Source organism: Periplaneta americana, chromosome 14 (genome assembly GCF_040183065.1).
Source record: "Periplaneta americana isolate PAMFEO1 chromosome 14, P.americana_PAMFEO1_priV1, whole genome shotgun sequence".
NCBI lineage: Eukaryota > Metazoa > Arthropoda > Insecta > Blattodea > Blattidae > Periplaneta > Periplaneta americana.
In genome coordinates this window covers 90,978,778-90,996,920 of record NC_091130.1, presented here as the reverse complement: position 1 = coordinate 90,996,920, position 18,143 = coordinate 90,978,778, and the positions used below count along the sequence as shown (strand labels likewise).

The 18,143-nt window shown below is 35.1% G+C and overlaps 1 protein-coding gene across 5 annotated transcripts in view; it reads left to right on the top strand.

Annotated features, from left to right (window-relative positions):
• The window catches only part of dom (domino helicase), a 689,640-nt gene that overhangs the window by 143,577 nt on the left and 527,920 nt on the right, over positions 1-18,143 (top strand). For all 5 annotated transcript variants that reach the window (XM_069845730.1, XM_069845733.1, XM_069845731.1 and 2 more), the window contains 2 exons: positions 2,666-2,879; positions 6,515-6,861. In XM_069845730.1, coding sequence (XP_069701831.1) covers positions 2,666-2,879; positions 6,515-6,861 — 561 coding nt within the window. The remainder of the gene's footprint in view (positions 1-2,665; positions 2,880-6,514; positions 6,862-18,143) is intronic.

Genomic DNA, 18,143 nt, shown 5'->3' with positions numbered 1-18,143 from the left:
CATCTCTGCATGACGCTGCAGGGAGTGCGTATTTTTATAGCGAGATTTGAAATATGTATTTTAAGGCTTTTCATTTAAAATAGCTTTTTAAATAAAATTGTATGGTTTTTGTCTCAACAATAATTAATATTATAGTATTTTATATCCATACTTTTTTGGTGTTTTTTTATTATTTTTATTGGGTTATTTTACGACACTGTATCAACATCTCAAGTTATTTAGCGTCTGAATGAAATGAAGATGATAATGCTGGTGAAATGAGCAGGGTCCAGCACCGAAAGTTACCCAGCATTTGCTCGTATTGGGTTGAGGGAAAACCCCGGAAAAAACCTCAACCAGGTAACTTGCCCTGACCGGGATTCGAACCCGGGCCACCTGGTTTCGCAGCCAGACACGCTGACCGTTACTCCACAGGTGGTAACATGTACTTTTGGTGGTAACGTTATAAATTACAAAAAACAATATATCCATAATTTCCACAGACAATAAAATATATGTGTTATACCCCTTTAATACACTTAAATGTGCACAACAAAATTAGCTATAGCCTAATTTTTATTTCGAAACCAGACGTATTAGTATGCGTTGAAAGTAAGAATAAAATATAAAATACGCTAAATTTTAAGGAATTTTATCAGAAAAACTTGTGAGCTAAAGATAGTCAAAATTTGTAGATTTACTAGTTTCCACATACTAAACCTCTGCATGAATTTTCAGACAATTCTGATATGTCATGGTATTTCGTTGACCGATTTCATATGGAATAGCCCTAAAGGTACGGTCACACGTCGCTACTTTTGCAGCGCTACTTTTATACTGCAGCTGCAAAAATTGCGTGTCATGTTCACACGTAAGCCAAAAGTAGCGCTCTGCACTCTACTTTTCGTGCTGCGCAACCCGAGTGCTGCAAAAGTTGCAACTGGAGGTTGCGAGTCTGTTCACACGCAAGGCGCTACTTTTGCAGCTGCAGTCATGCTGCAGGTTCCCATCTCCGTGTTGACTTCTCAATATACATTTTGTGGTTATGTTCGCATTATTAAGAAACTCATGCGAAAGCTTCCTTATCTATTATTTGCTTTTCTGTCGTATCTAGTATTCAGAAATTGACATTATTTTTACTATAAAGCTTTTAAAAACGCCTATATACTTAAATGATAACCAACAGTATATTCACGTAATCAATGTTGGCAACCCTCCTGTTTGGAACTACGCTATGGAAAATTTAAAAAATGAATTATATCGTCACCAATTATGCTCAGACTGTGTTGTGTATTTAATAACTGTTACAAATAATTTATTTTCATCATATTTAACATTAAAATATATCCAAACCATAAAAGTAGCATTGACACATTTGGGTGGTAACACTGGTTGCAACCGCAGCAAAAGTTTCAACAAAACCGATATCAAAAATGCTGCGGCTGCAACCCTGAGAACCCTGTTCACACGTCGCTACTTTTAAGTTGCACGCAGCATAGAAAAGCAGCGGGCAGGAGGTTCGGCAGCCGCTACTTTTCGGGTTGCACTGTTGTTCACACGTCGCAGTGCAAGAGTTGCGCAGTTTTTTGTACTGCAGCGCTGCAAAAGTAGCGACGTGTGATTGTACCTTAACAGTACCTTCAGTCTCCGTCACCTGCGCAGCTGTTGATTTTTGGTCAGTCAGTCAGAATATGATTAGGTATCATTGTGCGCAGGCTACAGTGTTATTCTGTTGTAGCGTCAGTGTCGTTAAACTCAACTCTGGGGAGAAAGTTGGCAGGGATGAGTCCGAAGTCGGTTACAAGATCCTGGCAATGTAACCAAAACACAGCATACAGGACGAAAAAAAATCGCAAAACTTTAATAATTCGCTTAATTAATTACCAAAATTGTCACTAATTATAGCTATTTAGTACTAAAATTATTGAAGCTTATTACATTAGATTTTAAACAGTACGCTATTTGTTTGATGTTATTTATGACCAATTTACCCCTGATATTTTTATAGTCATCACATAATTCCTCCCCCCCCCCCCCCCAGAATTTTCACTCCTAAATCTTGAAAAAAAAAGGGGGGGGGGGATTATGTGGAGCACTTTATGAAGCTAAATTCAGGATACCATAATGTTTGAACAAAAATTGATGAACTATCAATGGAAGTAAAATATAAAGGCCGCAAGGAAGCTGTAGCAAAATTTAGGTTGATGTCAGGACATGACTGCATGGCTCACCATCTACACAGGATAGGCATATACCACTCCAACAGATGTGTTTCGTGCAACAACCCTGACCAAATCATGGACGTACAACACCTTCTGTTCTGCCCAGCCTTAAACCCAACTGCACAACAGAATGAGGACCTTGTTAGCTTGTACTGGGAAGCTGGAGAGAAAATGACTTGATTGTCAATTCTAGCCATTGGAAAATAATAATATTTGATCACCTAACTGTAAACTCTGAGCATGTGCAGTTGTATCCACTCCTTGCTACTAACTCTAGCATTACGTGGTTTGTTGTGTTTAAGGCACTGTGTCATCTCGACATACATAGTGTATTCCATAGACCAGTGTTCTATCCTGTTCTTTGATTATTACGACAGTTATTAAACAAATATTGTGTATGTATCTCAATCTGTATCAATACCAGTTAGGGTTAAATACAATCATAACTTTTTATTTTATTTCAGTTAGTTGAGTACAAACAACAAACAAGATTAGAAGAAAAAAGAAAAAAAGCATTAGATCAGCATCTAAGTTTCATTGTGGACCAGACGGAAAAATATTCTACGTGGTTAGCTGAAAGCATGAACAGATCTGGCATGGAGAGTGTTAATCCCAGTGTTCCTGCATCTGTGAACTCGTCACGAATTTCCTCTCCAACAAGACAGGTTTTATCTGATGGTATGTTCCTGTACAATGTGTGTATTTAAAAATTAGAACTCAGATGTTTAGGCTTTTATAATACTTGAATAAGCAGGGGAAAAAAAAGACAGTTAAAAACATGAAAAAGGTACTTCAGTAAATTTAAGAAAAGGATAGGATTGTAGTATGTAGTTTACATATGGAAATATTCAAGACTGATGTGTCTCTAAAATCAATATTTTTTAATTACTTCTCTTCGTCTGTAAGGTGACAATATTATCACTGAATTTATACGATATTCATGCAGCACAACTTGCTATTCATTGTGCATTACCACAAGATAAATATATTTCCTGATGTTAAATTCTGCCTTCTTGGTTAACAATTTAAGAAAAAGTCATTCTACTGATGTAACTGGAGAATGTTTGAAGAAAGCTAGTGTAGATGGATCTCTTCCTGTTGCAACTGCAGTAATACCTTTCATTATTTGGCAGATTTTATTTTCTGCAAGTCATTTAGAAACAAAGCAGTTTGCACTTTTCACTAATGACAATTGGCTGGGGTGGGTATGCTCATAATTCATAGGATGTAATGAAATGAGTTCTACAAGTATGAAGAGTTATATCTGTGAGATAGTCAACATTAAATTTGCACATGAGAAGGATAGCCTAAATTAAATGCAATAAAATGTTGGTTGTTAAAATAACTTGAAATGGTAAATAAATAATGTTTAAATTTCTTTTTACAAGACAAAAGTAGGCACTTATTCTTAAAATTAGACTGTAAGAGCTTGAATAGGCAAATGAAAATTGGCTCTATGACTCCTAAATTCCTTGAAATGCATTTAAATCTGTATAATTTTGACATGTCAGCCGATTAGTTGAAGGCATTTTACCAAACATCCATGATACAATGCATTTGCCTTAAACTGTGGAGATATATTGATTTTTACAGACTTTGTCTGCACTTCACACATTTTTTTATTACTATTTCATGATCTGTTGGAATTGGGAGCATTGTACACTGGCTCACAGAACTTTTGTCCAATGTACTGTACAGTTTTCTCGTTAAGTTGGTAATTGTACTCACTCCTTAAGTTGGTAATTGTACTCACTCTAGGACAGTAGCGTAGGTGGCAGTAGTCTCCCCGCAGGTAACAAACCACCCCTCCTCACAACAAAAAGGTTGAACCAAGCTACTTAGATGTTTACTTAGTGGTCTAGTGATATAGATAAATTTAATAAAAACGGCATTTTGTAGCGCCTCCTCAACACCACAGTTCTTTGCGTTATAATGCGCCTATAGCTTATATTTCTTTGGCTGTTGTCATGGTAATAACACTACGTTAATAAAATTACATTGATTAAAGTGGCAGTAAAAATCAATAGATTAATATTCTAAAAAATCGGGTAAATAATTCTATTATGACAAATTTTTATGGGTATGTGTATAATTTAAAATTTGATTGTCAATTATATCCCATAGGATACAGCAGTTTAATTTATATTTTGCACACTTAAAAAAAGGTTTGCATATTACTCTCATATAGTAATGGACCGAAAATGTGGATGTAACAAACTAAAAAATAAAGAAAGCATATAGAAATAGCAAGTGGCTGTGCTTTCAACACCGAACATGATATTGGAACCATATCTGATACAACAAAGATGTGTAGATGGAGGAATTGTCCTGTTGAAAAAATATAATTCTATCAGGTTGCAACATGCGCATGCTAGGTAGCATTAGTATTTTCCAGTATGTGGATATACTGTATTACTTGGAAGTAAAATTCTCTTCAATTTTACACAGAGTTCCTCCTCATAGCTTGGAAATCCATCCCTAAACAGCGACGGAAATACGTCCACTGCGTTGTGTTGATGTTACATATTCTGGCTGGAACCTTGTGGACCCAATACGACGAAATACCTGAATAGGCCCATGACTGGTGTTTGAGAAAACCTTTTAATCTGAAAATATTACATTTTGCCGTAAATGTTCATAATATTCTTGTCAAAAAGCGATGTGATCTATTCTATGTTTATGATCCAACATGGTATTTATACGTGCAGGGAAGATGAAAAATTTTCCTGGAATGTTATATAATACTCAAGAGAAATAATATGTTTTAAACATTTTGGTGCAAAATAGAGTCAATGTTTTACTTCTGTCGGTTACATATACTGTTATTGCTCTGAAAGATTGTCTTTGGTTCGATTAGCTAGGGATATACCTGAAACTCAGAGTTCAAATACCTCCCTTCCCAGGACATGTGGAGTGGGGTAAGTAGACATATTGCGAACATTTTGGTGCAAAATAGAGTCATTGTTTTACTTCTGTCGGTTACATATACTGTTATTGCTCTGAAAGATTGTCTTTGGTTCGATTAGCTAGGGATATACCTGAAACTCAGAGTTCAAATACCTCCCTTCCCAGGACATGTGGAGTGGGGTAAGTAGACATATTGCGAACATAATACCTCACAAAGTTCACTTTCACATTATTTCATAGGACAAAAGTTTTGCGAGCCAATGTATATACTGGTACTGCTAGTCAAGTGCTCATTTTGAAAATTGTAGATATTTTTTAATTTGTGCATTTCACTTAGTTCGACTGTAGAGTATATGTATTTTTTTCATCCATGTTCTTGTGCGTTCTCAGTTTTTATACACATTAGTTATTGAGGCATTTAGTTTGTGACAAACTTTATTTTTTTAAGTGGAACCGTGTTTTAAGATACACATATTCCGAATCTCCATTAAATTTTACATATGAATGTGTAGAAATTTTACCCATTCACCCGTTTTGTGTCTTTTAACTACAGTATTTATTAAATTTATTTCATGGACTTCAAACTTGAGGTAAATAAGTATGTAAAACCATGTTGAGTAGGCCATAAAACTAATGAAAACTATTCATTGTTGATTAATGTTACTGTTTTGTTTAATTTCATAGCCTACTTTACATTATAGATATGAGATGGAACGGATCAGTTATGTAACTGTAATTTCATAGTCTACTCTACATTATAGATATGAGATGGAACGGATCAGTTATGTAACTGTAAAAAAGACAATAGATTGTTTTTGTGATAGACTGTGACATCGTTTGCCTGTGAATGGTTCTGATTTTGAGCATCTGTTGTAAAGTTTGGTTAGTGATAGTGTCTTGTTTAGTTTTATGGCCTACTCAACATGATTTTACATACTGGTATTTATTTGTCTCAGGTATGAAGTCCTGAAACAAGTTTAATAAACATTTAAAAAATTTGATGGAGATTCGAAATATATACTGTAAATGTTAAACTAGGGTGCGTTTAAAAAAAATAAAGTTTGCTTTCACACTCTGTACGTCTGAACAACTTTTTTGGAACATTGGTATCACATTTTATGGTTTATCTCCAACAGCTTTTGCATAGAACTTTTTTTTGTGAAACTAAAATTTATGAAGTTATGAGTAATATCCCGTACTTAATTAACATTGTATAATAATATGCACAACATAAAAAATTTGTTATTTCTTATGCAGTTATTTTTGTGTGTCATATATTTGCAAATTTTTATTAATTTTTGAACAAAATTGAATTGAAACTTTTGTGTGAGGATTATAAAAAACTCGCATTTCCTCATATTTTAATTATTAGTTAATTATTTCTCAGGATAGTGTACAATTTCCAGATGAATTTGAACCAAATCAAAGTTCGACAGATGATGAGGAGACCATTGCCAAAGCAGAAGAGGACATGGGAACAATGGGTCATGTCGAGGAGGTGGAATTGCTCAGAAAAGAGTCTGAGCTGCCATTGGAAGACTTGCTGAAGGAATTGCCAGATGATTACTTGGAGAATCGGGATCAGGGATTCGGCGAAAGAAGTGAAGTTGATTATGACACTTCTAGTAGAGGGGATGATGACGAGTTCACTGTTGAATCTGACAATGATTTAACAGATGATGAAGAGACTATTCAAGAGCAGGAATCCACTGAAGGGAAAGTTGACCACAAGAAGGAATTGGAAGACCTTCAGGTTAGAACATTTAACACAATGTTTTGTTATTTAAAAAACCAGTATCTACCAAACTTGAATTCCAGGATTCCCCTCATTCTATATTAGATGAAGGTACAGCTTTTATGGAAAATAGGAATATTAAATATTTTAATTTGATACCCGCCATTAAAAAAAAAAGTTAATGTCATCCAGAATGGAGAATGCCACTAACTTTTTATAAACGTTTGTCCAAATTGCAAGCTCTCTTCAGTTTTCATGTAGAATAGGTCATAGTCTCTTCAGGGGTTTAGGAGTAAGCGCTTCTTCACATGAAGCGACTATGGTCATGCCACCATCAGGTGTTCGCATTGTTTCAAATATAACCTTTGAGATGTGGTGGTGACGGCCAGAATTCCTGGTGGCAGGCAAGGCGATTTTTCAAGTGGCCAAACTGGCAGCACCACCAAATTTTTACATTAATTCAAATATAGCTCTTTAGACAAGACGCAATTCTCTGTGCGGCCAGAAGTGTATTTCTCCCCCGAATTGTTGGGAAAATGAGTACAGAAGGAGGAAATCCTAATTTTGATGTAGGCCTAGACATGTTCATACATGAAGTTCAGTTGAGGCTTCCTTTGTGGGATATGAATTCCGAAGAATATTCGAATAGAGATTTGAAGAGGAAGGACTGGGAGGAGCTGGTGATCATTTATCTAAACAAAGAAGAGACCACAGCTGCAGAGAAAATTGAATTTGGTAAGTTCGATTGATGTTAAATTGTATCAGTTAGAAAGTATCGGAGGTGCATGAAATGCATGAAACAAAAATACTATTTTCTGTTTATTTATTCACTAATCATATTAATTACAGGTACTATAACAAATAAACAAGTAATAATGTAAAATGATAGAATAAAAATCCTCTTCGGTTTAGAAATTTTAAATTCCACTGTGTTGCCATTGCAGTTCACCTTCCGCGCTAAGTAGTCAGCAAACTTGTCCTGAATTCCTACAGTTGCACTTGTTCCCCTGCTTGCTAAATCATACTGTAGGTCCACAAATCCCTCAATCGTGAGAATTTCGTCAAATTTGTAGCCATCTCTCCTGTCATAATTGTGTCTTCTCCTAAAGACACATCTACATTTATAAGCAAATGAAATTATTCGCCATTTGGTACTTAATATTCCAAATGCACATTCTATGTATTTACGAGTACGAGAGTGGCAGTAGTTTTAGATTTTTTTTCGTGTTGTTAAAGAACTCTTACCATAAGGATGCATTATATGATCTGAAAGTTCGAATACCTCATCTGCCACAGTGATGTATAGTAGTAATCATTGTTATCATCACTGAGTTCACTGATAAGCGTTGCTTGTGGCAATCCCAAATTATTGTTGTTTAGTGCATCATATAAAGTGCTATTCTTGAAAACAACGTGAGTGACTTTCTTTACCATATGCGCCATTATCGACAAATGTAAACAAATAGTTGCACATTGTCAATAATACAGTAGAAAAAAAGTGTAATTGAACATAGATAGAACCAATGTGCTGAGGTTTAATCACTCATATGTGTTTGTCGTCCAGGGCACCAATACAGTTTGGAAAATTTGTTCGAACATTGAAACCCTCAGAGATAAGACTTCCATCTTGATGCATCTGGTAAAGCTAAACATACACTTTTCATTGTACTCCATATTGCTCGACAAACTTGCTTTATAATGTTGGTTACTGTAGAGAGTCCCAACTGAAAATAGATATGGAAATCAGTCATGAAACAGCCACTTACGAGATATCTGTAAAAATAGATCGAAACACTGTAAACAGTACAACTACACACAAACATCTACTGAGATGGTTTTCTCAATTTCAGCAAAAGGTTTGCAGTGAAAATGGAAGAGCTTGAGGGACTATTACTCCAGAGAGCACCAAAGACTGACAAAAATCAAAAGTGGGGCAACTGTTAATAGAAAATCTCAGTATTTGTTTTACAAACAGCTATCTTTTCTTCAGAATGTCATTAAGCGTAAAAGTACTTCTAGTAACATGGGAGATATTGCTGAAGAAAGGCTTCCTGTCGGTGAACAGTCCTCTACCAACTCTGCTGCGCAAAATATAGAAGAGAAGGGAAACAAAAGAAAGAGAGTAGGAAAGGTGTCTTTCTATATTGAACATTTAATTAATATGTTACAAAGTAATGTGGAAAAAGAGAAGAACGAGAAAAGTTAAGGGAAAAAGATGATGATCGATTGTTTCTATTATCACTTCTCAGTCCTATGAAAAATATTCTGGAACATTTATGTTTTGGTGTGCACATGCAAATCATGCCAATTATTGACAATGCTACAAAAACAAATGTTCCTTACCACTTCAAGAATTACCCCAGCAACAGTTCAGCCCGCAACACCAATATCCTCAAAATTATAGTTTGACTCCACTATAACCTGTCAACAACTTAAGTTGCTTCCCCTGACGGAAACACATCGCAAAGCAGCTGCAAATCTGAAATCGAGAGTCTTTTCCAGGATTAGAAATGTATGAAATGAAAAAAATTAGTTTGTAAAACCTTTCTATTAAATCGTATTATGTATTAAAATTTAATAATAAATAAAATCATTTTCTATTGTCTAAATTCATGCAATTTGTTGACAGTGCTAAATATTTTCCTTACCTCAATGTGATTATAAGCTTTTCTTGTGGTGATACTGTGTCTCATATTTGTACCCACACCGGTCAAATGACTCCAGCTTGTCTGGATTATGCCAAAGATCAAAGTACAAAATATGAAATATACCATTTCTTGACTTGCCTTGTAATAGTGGGTGAATCCAAAATCTTCTATTTGTCCAATTTTTTTAGATATGTAACTGCGTGTACAGATAAATAGCAAGTCCTGCTTCTTCCACCTCCATTCTGAGTAAACTGCACTCAGCGCGACTGATGGTATGAACATAAATGTCACGCCACCAAAGATATAGGTGGCATGGCCATGGTGACTTTGTGTGAAGGAAGTCTAATATCTCTAAAAAATTTTCAAATACTAAGTTGAAAATCTCACAGCTGTTTGATTATTAGATTATCTGAATTCAGAGTGTCCATACCAGCCAAAAGAGTATTTCGTGTGACATAGCTCATCTGCAATAGAAAAAGGGTCACCATGCATATATCTCATGGCAGGCAAGTTGGTACCACTGGAATTTGATTGCTGAATTGACATCATGAAGCACAGTTACAACCTCTGCTTCCACACTAGTCCATTCATTGTGTTGGAAGTGAGGTTAGAGGTTCCGTGTGTTCACCCAACAACAACCACACTAAAGGAGGTAGATAAAGAAGAACAGCAAGGTGTAGTGCGATTTTTGACTGCTAAAGGAGTAGGAGGACAATAAATCCATCGTCACATGTCTGCTTTTTACAGTAAGCACAGTATGTCATGTTTGCGTGTACTGGAATGGCACGAGATTCTGAGAGGGACGTGTGTTACTGCAAGGTAGATGCTTGCCCAGGACAGGCTCATCACTCCTGTTATTGTTGAGGTTGATGGCCTTATATGGGGAAATTGATGGTTCACTGCGGAAGAAATTCGCTTGGCAGGAATAAGTCACGATTCCGTACACGTCATTGCGATGAAGCACCTGCAATACTGAAAAATCTGCTTGCAATGGGGTTCCACATCAGTTGATAGAGGGACAAAAAACAAACAGAATGGGTGCTTCACTGTCAGAATGTCTGCTTTACTGTGTCACTTGCAATGATACCACGAAGAAGAGTATATATTTCTGTCCCGTATTGTCACTGTGGAGAAATCGTGGTGCCACCATTTTGAACCAGAGAGCAAACAGCAGAGCCAACAATGGGAACACATGGATTCTCCCCCCACCGAAAAAGTCCAAAGCAATACACACAAGAGTTCCGGTAAAGTCATGTTGACGTTCTTCAATTCTAGGGGTCCTCTGCTTCTTGAATTTTTCGAGTATGGAGCCACAATCAATGCACAGTGTTATGAAGAAACTTTACAGAAACTGAGATGCGCCATTAAGTCAAAACACCCTGGAATGCTATCAAATGGCATTATCCTTCTTTAAGATAATACCTGCCCACATACTGCCAACTCTGTGAGGAATACAATTCAAAGATTTGATTGGGAAATGCTTCAACACCTCTCCACAGCCTACAGATCTTTCCCCCATGTGATTTTCACATTTTTGGAGAGTTGAAGAAAGACATTCGTAGACTTTGTTTTGCATTGGACGAAGACATGTGAGACTGGGTAAAGAACTGGTTCGGTAGACAGCCCACAAACTTTTTCAAAAAAGGGATTGATCATCTTGTCTCGCAGTGGGATAAATGTATAAACAGTTTTGGAGCTTACTTTTAAGGTAATGTTTTATTAACTTTTTGGCATCTGACCCATTTTCATTTGACTGCCCCTCATATATTGTGTTAATGTTACAATAAAATATATTCAACAGTTAAAGTTTTAAGATGTATGCCAGTGTAAATCAACATTGTATTTTCAACCACCTGTTATGAATTATTTTCAAATTATACATTATGACTTTTAGATTGAATATGTGATTAGTCAGTAATTATTATTATTATTATTATTATTATTATTATTATTATTACTGTTATTAATATTACTATTATATTATTATTATTATTATTATTATTACTGTTATTAATATTATTATTATTATTATTAGTACTATTACTATTATTATTATTATTATTATTATTATTATTATTACTATTACTATTATTACTGCTACTGCTGCTGCTACAGGGATGCAAGTGCGTCACTTTTCTTACCTTTAGTCACTATATTTTAAAGTTACCACTTTTAGTTAAAAGAGTAATTTTTAGTCAAATTTTCTTGTCAAATTATTTGTAATTTAGAGATGTTCCGGATGATATTATCAAAACTGATTTATAAATCGATAATAATGAAGACATTAGGTATTAATGAAGGTTAAGTAATATACAGTAGAATCCCTCTTAACCGGGACCAATGGGACTAGGCAAGTTCCTGATACGAGATTTTGCATGATAATTGAATAAGTATTTAAAAAAATTACCTGTTCGTATTTTATGATGCCAACTTGTTGAAACTGCAGTCATATGAAGCTTATGCTCAGTCACTTGATCATAACTAAATAACATAAAACTGTGTGGATTTTCTTTATTAAAACACATCACTTAAAACACAAAAATACACTAATTTTTTGTTCAAATACGCGCTGAACATGAAATTCCTGCAGACTTCCTAATGTGGCAACACTGATGGCCCAGGCTGTGGCAATCCATCCATGCATTCTTTTGTGCCTGATAATGTACAGGGAGATTCTTTACGTTTTTGAAGCAACTTGGATTTCGGTATTTTCCCATCACTGTCAGTGTCACTTTGTGTGTACCTGCAGCATTTCCACATACCACAACAGTTACACAATCATGGTTTTGTTTGAAGCCTTTAGGCAAGGTTTCCGTCGCACACACCGGTTTTGTTGTAGGAAAATACCTCCAAAATGAACCAGTCTCTTCGGTGTTATTTGTTCCATACTAACATTACTGTCAGACACAATTTTCTGGAACGGATTAATAAACTGCTGGAACTTCATCGGCACTGCTTTGTTCTATTTTTGGGATTCCATGTCTCTCTTTGAATCTGTTAAGCTACCCAACAAAAAATCCACACTCACATTGCAGTTCTATTTTCTAGTGCAATTCTTTGACTTCTTCTTGTAGCATCAGCCCAGAAATGCACATTCTCTCAGATATTTTAATTGTGAACCATTCATATAAAACATGATCCAATTCTTCACAGTGGGACTGATGTACAACTTTCCTATTTTCTGAACTTTCGTAGATTCATTGTTACATACAAATCGCCGAAGTTGACTTTGTCATATAAAGTTGAACTTCCAACTTTATATTCGTCCATTAATTTGTATCTACTAACTCCTCTCTCTATTTTCTCAAGTAATTCAAGCTTTTGCTTCATTGTGAGGATGTTCCTCTTACGCTTGGAGTTAGTAGCCATGATGCTATCACACGAATGAAACTTTTATACGCTATAGTAACAGAGAATTTCACACTTCCATATTGAGACTCATCCAACCCCCTTCCCCCTCGAAATGGCTGAGTTCAAGTTTGTGCATTTGTAAGACTCAAGCGACAACTTACCGACACTACCTGATCTACCCCAGGGACATAACAGGGTTTTCTGTCTGTTTTCACGCGTAAACAATGTAAAGTAAACACAATATGCAGCATGTGTGATCCACGAAAACCACTCACATCTTCATCTGACTGTTCCCTTTCACATGAATGACTCCCCCTCCCAGCCAAGATTGCTGTTGTTTTGATATTGCCGGTTATTTGGGTACCAGATACAAGGGATTTTACTGTATCTTTTAATGTTTATGTATTCCTAAGTATATGCATATTCATTTAGAGAGTTAATTTGGTGATATGACTATAAAAATAATAATATATTTTCTAATTGGTGCCACAGTGATGATCACAACGTCTTCAACATCCCAGTTTCTAAGAGGCTGTAACATAGGATCTAATTGTTTCTAGTTAAGTTAACCTATGAAAAGTAAATTATGCTCAAAACACAATGTACTCTGAATAGATTGTTTGAAATGTCTTAAAATTTAGTTTTTCTGAACTTTTTTCACCCTAGATATGCTGGTAATTGCATGGGACATTTTTGATTTCCCATATTTTACAGTTATTATTAAAATGGGTAACTGTTCTTTTAAAAATGAGTGTTTACTGAAAGGTGGTGGAAAATATTACAAGATTTCAGTCTGGTGTAGTAAACATAGTGACATAGAAGTGTTTTGTAAACTATGTGTGAGTTATTAATATCGAGAAAAGGAGAGTTCAAGCATTGATTCAAGAGTATGTTTGCACTGTACAGCAACAAATTTGAGAAAGAGACAGATGCACTTCTTAAAAGCAAAAACTTACTTCCGTTATCAGAAATCGTTATTATTAAAGAGGGAAAAATTGTTCTGGAAACAGCATGTGAAAAAGACAGACCTTTTCTTAGAGAGTGCCCAAAAACCATTGAATCATGCAAACATAATATTATCTAGAAAGATTCCATGGCTAACCAGGTGAGATAATATCAAGAAATTCTATAGCAGATGTATTAGCTGTTGCTAGACTGCTTCCGTTCAGTGTTCCTTCCAATAAGTTAATTAACGATTAAAGATCATAATAAAGCTGACGTTGATCTTCCTGTAGACAGGCATTAGAGCCTCTTTTTGAATAAGCAAGATGCAACTGTTGGTTGAAATACCCAATCTTAAGTAAAGTTATTAAATATTCATTGTATCTTTCTCATGAAAATGCTTACATTTGGCAAGAGTTATATTCTTCAGGGAATGTTGTAACTGAAGGATGTTTAAAATGTCAGAATGTCCTCTGAATGCTTATTTGACCATTAAAGATACTCTCAAGTTGTATAATAATAAGCCTGAGCTTGTACAAATTGCCAGACAGCTGATTACTCTTCTCAAAGGTCCCACAAAAACTATTTAATTATTTTGGAAGAAAGAAAAAGACTGGAAGACGAAAAAAAAAAAAAAAAGTAGACAAGAACTGGAAAGAAAAACAGGAAGCAGACATTTTAAAAGAATTAGAAGGAAAGAAACTGATAAATTCAAGAAAAAGTATTGGGGGGGGGGGGAGCAAAAGGAAGAAGAAAACATAAAGCTGCTGCAAGAGTATTTGAAGAAGCCAGCATTAGGGTTTACAAAATAAAGACCTTGAAGAAATAAACATAACAGCAAATGCAATGCTTGAAGGTTATTCCAAAATGCGAAAAGAAGTACAACGGAGCTATCAGAAACTTGTATGACAATATTGAGAAAAGGAAAAGTACTATAGACAAGACGAAGTCATCACAGAAACTCTATTTTTAATAAGAAACAAAAATTGTAATTTTAAGTCTTATGTTGTTCAAGTTAAATGAAGTTTTGTAAATGCCACACTTCATCCAGGAGCAAACTTCATTGCCTGTAATTAACTACACTATATTTTTATTGGCAACCTTTCCACATTGGGAATTTAGACCCTTATAAAAATTTCATGTTGAATGCAGTTATAATTATTCACTTTTAAAAGCTATTATTTAAAAAACTATGTTTTCAGATTATATGTAATTAAATGAGTAAAGATTGAGATTTGATCCTATCTGTCTTTTTGGTAGGGAATTTTTATATAAAAAAAGAAGAAAACAGTGTTTTAGTTACATAATTTTCATTACAGGTCAACTGAAAAAGATATAAAGCAGAACAAAGTTCCTGTACCATGCATCATTCATGTCAATTTTTCTACTTTTTACTATTTGTCACTTTTCTCACTTTTTGTTGTCACTATTATTATTATTATTATTATTATTATTATTATTATTATTATTATTGTTGTTCTTGTTGTTACATTGAGATCTCGCATCCTTATCAGAGAATCCCTCCCACTTTTCAAAACAGTCTGCAAAGGTCATTTTTCGGGATAGTCTTCATTTGTCTCATTGTGTTCTAAATCTCATCAACATTCTGTGGTGAATATCTTTAGGAATAACGAGAAGAAGGTTCAAATTATTTTATCTGGACTATAGGAGGGATGACAGATCTCGAAGTTAAAAAAAAAGAATGCTGAAAGCTATGATGAATGGAAAGGAGCATTGTCTTGATGAAGCTGCTAGTCACCAATAACTGTGCCCATTAAGAAATGGTCTTACTGCATACCTTAGCTGGCAAAGAACTTAAATCCTTATTTGTCTAGCCTTGAGGAAATTACTTATTGACTATGTCTTCATGATTAAAGTAAACCATTAACATGACTTTGACGTGGAACATGTCTTCTTTGTATGTGGACCGGAGACTCAAGTGACTTCCATTGGGAATTTTATGCTTTTATTTCACAGAGTCATAGTTCTAGACCTATGAGTCATCTTCATTTGTGATGGTTTGGGAATCTTGAGTCATTGTTCGCGGTTCTTAAGTAAGTCCTGTGTAACAGTGGCATGAAATTCTTTCTGCGTTTGTGATAGCTGCAAAACCAAATTTTCTGCAACATGTTTCATACCAAGATCCTTCTTCAAAATTTTTTAAACAATAGTTTATGGATTCTGTAGATGTTCTTATTCTTTTGTTGTCAGTCACTGGTTGTCGTCGGATATAGGATGCATGCATTCAGCATTTTTCAGGTACCATATTTACCCGAATATAAGCTGCACTTTTTTTGCTAGATTAAGACTGATAAAATATAAATATGCATACAACTTGAACTGCTAAATCACTGGAGTTGTTCCTAGCAGTGCATCCTATGGATACCTTTAACTGTAGGAGTCTATGGTGATACTACAATCGATGTTACGCTCTGAGAATTAATTTCCTGTGAATGTATCAATTATCACATGGGTTTGAAATGAGAGAGTATCGAGATACATCTCAATGGAAACAGTGTCTTCCATCCATGTTTTGTTTGATTACTTTATATTATCTCACATGTTCGGTTATATACATGTGTTCGCGATAAAATCTATCCTGTTATTACACCTATTGCATCAAAATGAGAAATATTCTCGAAACAAGAGTCACATTTTCTGTGCAAGTTTCTACTCATCAGTGAAATGCTTACGATGCAAATTTTAAACTTATGATGATTAAGCGTGCTGAAGAAACAAACAAGAGAAGCTGCCTGTAAATACAGCATTGACGAGTCAGTATTTGCCACTGGAGAAAAATGAAGATACAGTTAGGGTGCTCATATCACAATTGCAAGTTTTCAATCTGGACGATACGATGAAGTCGAAAATAACGTGTGTGAATATGTTCGAAATTTATGGAAGGATAAACTGTCTGTTTCGTATGAAGAAATAAAACTGAAAGCATTGGAAGTTGCAGCAATGTTGAACATTACATGTTCATCATTTGAAGCTATCTGCGGCTGAATTACATACATGATGAAGAGAAATGGGTTTTGTCTGCACCGTCACACTTCATTGTGTCAGAAGTTGCAAGGAGACTACATGGAAAAGTTAGTCGAATTCTAAAGATATGTGATTGGCCTGAGAAAAAAACAGGATTATTTATTGGGGCAGATAGGCAGCACAGACGAAACACATGTTTATTTTGACATGCCATCCAACACAACTGTAAAAAATAAAGGCAGTAAATCTGTTATAATTAAAACTTCTGACAATGAAAAATTAAAAACCACTGAGTGTTCTAGGTGATGGCAGGAAATTGCCTCCCTGTGTGATTTTAAAAAGAAAAACTGCCCAAAAGAAACCTTCCACAAGTGTTATATTTCGTTGCCAAGAGAAAGGATATATTATGTCCAACAAACTGCCAGTCTAAACTGACTTCAAACAGTATGGAAGAGGTGGGTGGGAACATTGCAGAAGGAACGAGGAATGTTTGTGTTGGATGCCTGTTGTAAGGGTCATACAACTGACATTGTGAAAAAGACACTGAGCGAGAAAATGAACACTGATATGGTTGTTATACCAGGTGGAATGACTAGTCAGTTGCAGGTACTTGATGTATGCATGAACATACTTTTCAAAGACAACTTAAGGCAATTTAAACTGACTTGTTAATTAATGGCAAGCACGAACTAACTCCAAATGGGATGATGAAGAAACCAAGTTTTTTCAACTAGGTGAATGGATGGAAGCTGCATGGGATCGGATTTCTGCAGGAACCATCATCAAAGGCTTCAAGAAGTGCTATATAGCAAGCAACCTTGATGGGTGTGAAGATGATATTCTTTGGGACAATGACAATGTTTCAAACTTATCAGAAGAGGAAAATGACAGTGATTGAATGAATGAGTGAGCAAGTGAATGAGTGAATATGTGTGTGCACATATTTTGTTTCTCTATTCTTTACAGTCAACTTGTAGTTGAGTTATAGAAATTAATTTTGCATAAAATCACTGCTTGGGTGTAATTTAATCTCATCATTTAATCCATTTGATACCTATTTCACTATCATTTCAGTACATCATTGAGGGGTTAAGTCAGTTGCTGAAACGTCCTTTTTCCTTTTCTTCCCAAAAATTAACCTAGAAATGTAGGTGCGGCTTAAATTCAGGGGTGGTTTATATGATATTTACATACTGCTTGTTAATTAATAGTCTTCTTTGAAGGTGGATCACATCGGTATCACAATTTTACTTTGGTTTCACTCCTTGAGTCATCCCTGAAAGGCCTTTATTCATTTAAATAATTTCTGCAGACAAATGTCGAAGTATTTAGCAAAAGATGATGCAGATTTGCTGATCTATTTGGTCTGTAATT